This window comes from Acomys minous (assembly GCF_964271855.1).
Source record: "Acomys minous genome assembly, chromosome: 1".
In the NCBI taxonomy this organism is placed as follows: domain Eukaryota; kingdom Metazoa; phylum Chordata; class Mammalia; order Rodentia; family Muridae; genus Acomys; species Acomys minous.
Window position 1 is genome coordinate 39779201 of NC_140483.1, and position 6027 is coordinate 39785227.

The 6027-nt window shown below is 44.0% G+C and overlaps 1 protein-coding gene across 9 annotated transcripts in view; it reads left to right on the plus strand.

Annotated features, from left to right (window-relative positions):
- SMG7 (SMG7 nonsense mediated mRNA decay factor) overlaps positions 1–5552 on the plus strand; it is a 71188-nt gene extending 65636 nt beyond the window's left edge. For all 9 annotated transcript variants that reach the window (XM_084788187.1, XM_084788188.1, XM_084788191.1 and 6 more), the window contains 5 exons: positions 767–847; positions 1222–1381; positions 2173–2343; positions 2463–2608; positions 3298–5552. In XM_084788187.1, coding sequence (XP_084644313.1) covers positions 767–847; positions 1222–1381; positions 2173–2343; positions 2463–2608; positions 3298–3411 — 672 coding nt within the window. In that variant the 3' untranslated portion in view covers positions 3412–5552. The remainder of the gene's footprint in view (positions 1–766; positions 848–1221; positions 1382–2172; positions 2344–2462; positions 2609–3297) is intronic.
- Positions 5553–6027: the final 475 nt, after the last annotated feature.

Here is a 6027-nt window from a genome sequence, read left to right on the forward strand (position 1 = left end):
GTGTCCTTATCAGTGAACTCTTGTCTATTTTCATTTAGAAATGGAGCCTCTTTTTCTTTCTTTCTTTTTTCTTTTTCTTGTTAAAAACCTGTGGCACAAGCCTTAATCCTAGCACTCTGCAGGCAGAGGCAGGTGGATCTCTGTGAGTTCAAGGACAGCCAAGGTTACACAGAGAAACCTTGTTTTGTTTTCCTGTTTTCTAAAGCAGGTGCATTTGTGAGACACAGTGAACTACTAAGTTGAGGCATTTTTCACACACATTACATTGCTAACTATGTTAAGTACAAGAAAGAGTATTACGTTTTGTTTTGTTTTGTTTTGTTTTTTTACCTTTAAAAAAAAAAAAGATTTGTAGAGCAGGCTGGTCTCAGAACTCAGAGATCCTCCTGCCTCTGCCTCCCTGAGTGCCGGAATTACAGGTGTGCACCACCACCGCCAGGCTTTGAAAGGCTTTTTAAACTTATTAATATTTTAACATATTAGAGAGTAAAATGTGCCAGAATAAGTTAATATCTTTTGATAAGGGAATTCTTGAGGGTCATACCTAAAAACACTCCTGGTTCCTGCCAGGACCAGGTTCCTGTACTGAACCAGAGAGGCCACAGACTCACTGTGGCAACTGATACTTGACTGGTGTCATGGTGTTGACAGATGTGAACATAACCTTTCCTGGGACAGACACATGCTTAAGTGGTAGTCTATTGTTTCAAAATGAAAGGAATCACCTTTTGATTCTTTTCTTTTCTGTTTTTTTCTGGGGCTGAAGAAATCCTTATTGGAGAAGCCTTCAGAGCTCATGTCACATTCATCTTCTTTCCTGTCCCTCACTGGATTCTCTGTCAACCAGGTAAGTAAAGATTCTTATTTTATGTTTTTATTGTAGGCTGATTGTTTCCTTCTTTTCAATTTTAGTATTATCTTCTATATCTTGATTTTACCCTCTGATTGGGGTAGACTAGTAACCTATGCATGATGAGCTCAAGCCTTTTGAATTTCTCATTTAATGCTAAATTTTTTAAAGCTTGGTTTTTTGGTCAGATAAATGACTCATTTCCCCCACTCCCTCAAATAGAAAGTTTACATTAGAGTGAAAGAAAGACAAAAGGGAAAAACAAAAGTGGAAAACGTTAAAGTTCTTGCCAATTTGTCTTAAAGTCTCCCAAGCATCTGTGAAGATGATTTTCTTACCTCTCTTTCTGGGTTGTTAACTTCATCTTTCAGGAAAGATACCCAAACAGCAGTATGTTCAATGAAGTGTATGGGAAAAACCTGACAACCGGCTCCAAGGCAGAACTGAACCCCTCAGTTGCCTCCCAGGAAACATCACTGTACTCCCTTTTTGAAGGGACTCCATGGTCTCCATCACTTCCTGCCAGTTCAGGTATCAACTCTGGACCTTAAATTATAAAATTTACCTTTTCTATTCATATTGACTAAGCATTAGTTAGATTCTATAATTAGACATGTATTTATATTATTATCATATTTGTTTCTCTTTAAAAATATTTTGGGGCTTTTCTTTTTCAAGACAGGGTTTCTCTGTGTAACCTTGGCTGTCTTTGACTCTCTTTGTAAACCAGGCTGGTCTCAAACTCACAGATCCGCCTGCCTCTGCCTCCCAAGTGCTACGATTAAAGGCGTGCACTGCCATCACCCTGCATTATTTTGAGGACTTTATGTGTATGAGCATTTGCCTGCATGCTTGTCTGTGTGCCACATGTGTGCAGTGCCCATGGAGGCCAGATGAGGGTGTTGAATCACCTGGAATTGGAGTTTGGCCATGTGAGTGCTGGGAATCAAACCCAGGTCCTGTAGAAGAACACTCTGTGCTCTTTTAACTGCCAAGCCATCTCTCCAGTCCTCTTCTGTTTCACTCTCATAAAGCCTGATTTACAATAATTCTTAAGATCAGCATATTCTGATTCTTGTGGATAAAAATTGTAAATACTTAAGTGAAACTGGTTGGAACTGCAAAGCTGACAAATTTGTCTGCAGTTTTGTTTTCTTTTTGTGTGTCTTGGATATGTCTGATGAGACACAACAGTGATCTGACAGAGAGCCTCCTGGCCTTTATTTGTCCTTTTCTCCTAAGCCTTATAATGCTTTCATTCAAATTGTCATGACCACATCTGAAGGAGACATTAAGATTTTTACATTGCTATTATTTAACAGATCATTCAACACCAGCCAGCCAGTCTCCTCACTCCTCTAACCCGAGCAGCCTGCCCAGTTCTCCTCCAACACATAACCATAACTCTGCTCCGTTCTCTAATTTTGGACCCATTGGGACTCCAGATAGCAGGGATAGGCGCCCTGCAGATAGGTGGAAAACTGATAAACCAGGTGAGATTCACATTTCCTTATCTGCCAAGCAGAGGAGAAATGACTTGTTCTGACTTTGCCTGGAGCTTGATATTTGCCCTTGATAAAACATTAGACTTCTTCCAATTTTCTTCTCTTAGCCATGGGTGGTTTTGGTGTTGATTATCTCTCAGCAACATCATCATCTGAGAGCAGTTGGCATCAGGCCAGTACTCCAAGTGGCACCTGGACAGGCCACGGCCCCTCCATGGAGGATTCCTCTGCTGTCCTCATGGAAAGCCTAAAGGTGAGTGGATTTCAGGAACAGGAAGCACGAGGCTCCTGCTGCATCCTTGGGATTGAGAGGAATATGGGGGTTGATAACTCAGTGTAGTATCAGGGCGTCCGGAATGGTAAAAGGTTAGTTTCATCCTAATGTTAAAATTCTGGTGTATCTTGGTATGTTTGAGTTAAGCCTTATTTGACCAAGTAGGAGTTTGTAGCCAGGTGTAGTGGCTCACATCTTTAATCCCAGCACTCTGGAGGCAGAGGCAGGCGGATCTCTGAGTTTGAGGCTAGCCTGGTCTACAGAGTGAGTCCCAGTACAGCTACGGCTACAAAGAGAAACCCTGACTGAAAAAAACAAAAACAAAAAGTATATAATTGTAAACTGTTTGTTTGCCTAAAACCTTTGTAGTAAACAGTTGCACTATATGACTTTTAGTAGAAAGACTTGTCACGTGGTCCATGAAATCCCAGAGTGGTAGGGTAGGAGGAATGACTGTTCGTTCCAGTTCAGTCTAGGGACTTGGTAAGACCCTGGCCTGGGGTTAAAAAGCTCTCAGTTTGCAGTTTGAAAGTCATCTTAGTTAGGAGCTAACTCCCCTTGAGAATCTCGTGACTTTCCTAGAGCTGACTTACTTGGCATTTAGAGTGGATTTGGGGGATGTGTGTGGCATCTGACCTCTGCCAACAACTTTCTGGGCTGTTTTTCAGTCTATCTGGTCCAGTTCCATGATGCATCCTGGACCCTCTGCTCTGGAGCAGCTGTTAATGCAACAGAAGCAGAAACAGCAGCGAGGACAAGGCACCATGAACCCGCCACACTGAGGCCACAGGAGCGACCCAGGGAATGAAGGCTCCATTAACCATGGCATGCTGGGTTTGCAGGACTGGCCCACACAGTCCCTGCAGGTGGCAGCCCTCTTGTCTGTTTCTTGCTGTCGAGAGGGTGTAAGTGTCCCACCAGCCCACTGAGTGTGCACGAAATGTTCGCAGTGCAACAAAAAGAAAAAACCATCAGGAACTCTCGTTCCCCCGGGGCTCTCCGGAGGGAGAGAGGAGCTGCTGTTTGTCTCACTCAGTTACTGATAGCACGCCTCTCACCTTCTCCACCGCGCATGTCCCCAACACGTGGGAAGTGGAAGCTGAGAAGGGAAGGCAGATGGGAGAAGCCAATAGGAACTTCTCGGTCCTTTTTTCCTCTTTGGGGAATAAAATAGGAATCCATTATGAGTGCTTTGCTGACTGAGAATGTAGTTGAAATTATTCTTAAACATCTTTTATTATTACTCTCAGTAGCAAAATATCACACTGAATTCTTCCATACACAGGCGTACTTCTAGTCAGTGTGGAGCAAAGACAGTACCGTTTGCTGCTCCTATGAGAGGTCGGTGGTGACAGGACAGGGAACTGACCTCAAGACAGTGGGAGTGTTCCATAGGGAGAGGACAGGCCTCTTAGAAGGCTCTGTTAGGCCTTCCTCCAGCCTGGAAACTCCATCAGGAAATGCCCTTCACTCTGTAGGTGCTCGAGCCCCAATCGAGGATGCAGTGTGGGTGTGCTGCTGTAAGATTTCAAATTAATGTTTTTGATTCCTACACTGTTGCAATAGCATAGCAAGCAGTCTCACAGAAGGCAGGCTAGTCCAGTCATAGCCTGGAACACAGTTTAATAGGTGGATGCTTTCAGTGTGGTTATTTTTGTTGAGTTGGTTTTTGTGTCCCCATCCTGCTTTCCAGCCTCTTGCACCAGTCTCCACCCCTTTAGCCATATGCTGTATTGTAGTAATTGTTTTTAGCCCTAACGTGTACAACATCTCAGCAAGAAGCAGCAGCATGGGGCCCAAAAGCCAGTCTGAAGAGGAAGGAAGCAGTAATCCGTGCATCGCTCTAGAGGGGCAGCGCTCTGCCCAGTCGCAGGCTCCTACCTAGCCTTCACCTCAAGGACAAAGTTGAAGGCCACAGGGACAGATGCACACTGTGCACAGAAGAAAACACAACCGACGCCACTTTGGAGAAGGCGAGAGAAAGGAATGAACTCTTTGATATTTATTAAGGAAGAGGATGGAAGATGTTCTGTGTAGGAACAGAAGGACAGCATTTCTGTTAGTCATTTCCTGGAAAATAATATTTTAAGGGGAAATTATGGAAACAATCTAAATGTCCAATTGCTGTGCTAGGTAGGGATTATTTTCTGGGGTGAGTGTGTGTGTCCACACATGGCTGTCTACTCAGAGAGCAAGCAAGCTAAGTGTGGGGGTTAGTGTGGAGTTTGGCTGGAAGACAGTGTAGCGCACAGCACATGCAGGAGCCCAGGTGTCACTGGGATCTGGGCAGCCCCAGCAGTGAGAAGGGGGGAGTGAGGCGTTGCTCACTGCTCTTCACAAAGTGTGGTTGGAGCCCCAGGCTCACACTATTGCTCTTTTAGTTTGACATAGTATTTGGGGTTTTTTGGGTTTTTTGTTTTGAAAGGTCTAAAAGTGAACCCCCTCACAAAGTGGCAAAAGAAACCCTCTGTGCTGCTCCAGTTCCCTCCCAGTGTCTACCTTTGTCCTCTTTCCTATCCCTTCCCTGTCCCTTCACCCAGTTTGTGTATGTAAGCTCTGCATTCAGACAGCTGCAACATTCTGATGTTGGAAATGTCACTGATTCTTGCACCTTAGGCCAGCCACCAGGTTTACCAGCTCCCTCCCCGCAGTACCCACTTCCCATCTACAGCCCCAGTCTGCATGAGAATTTGGTGTTCGGAATGTTTTATGATTCTCGGCAGGGTTCCTTACCTTGCTGTCCTCACTGTGGGGTAATGAGGAAGGGGAGGAGAAGCTTCATCAACTGGTTTTGTGTAATAAACTTTCTATCTTGTGTTTTGTTTTGATTTGATTTGGGTTTTCTTTTTCCTGTCTGTCTGTGCAAGATCTGCAGCTGCTGAAATCAGCTTTGCCTTTAATTAAACCGTGTTCTCTCCAACCAGATCTGTGTATAGTGTTTATTCTGCCTTAAAGGGTACAGAAACAAAACAAGCTTAGAAATGCTCACTCAACAGCAGGAAAAAGCGAAGATGGTCACAACTGGGTATACTTGGGGGTTGATTTTGCTTTTCTTAGCATTCCAGTGAACGATAGAAATAGACTGTTAACAGTCCTTTGTAATGACTTCTGTAAAGACAGGAACTGTCCATTTGGTAGCTCTTCAGGAGGCAATTCAGAGATAATTTATCTTCTGGCCTATAAAATTCACTGAATTTGATTAATGCCAGCAGTGATGACTGTTAGCCTTGGGATGGTTTCTCTTCCAGTTTTTGTCTGTGCTGGGGACCAGGGCTCTCACTGGCTAGCCTCTCACCTACATGTTAATTCCATGTAAAACTCACTTCCTGCCAGCTTTTCATTTGTACCTGTACAAACTTGAAATAATAGCAAAACCGTATGTGCCTAAGGAGTGGCAG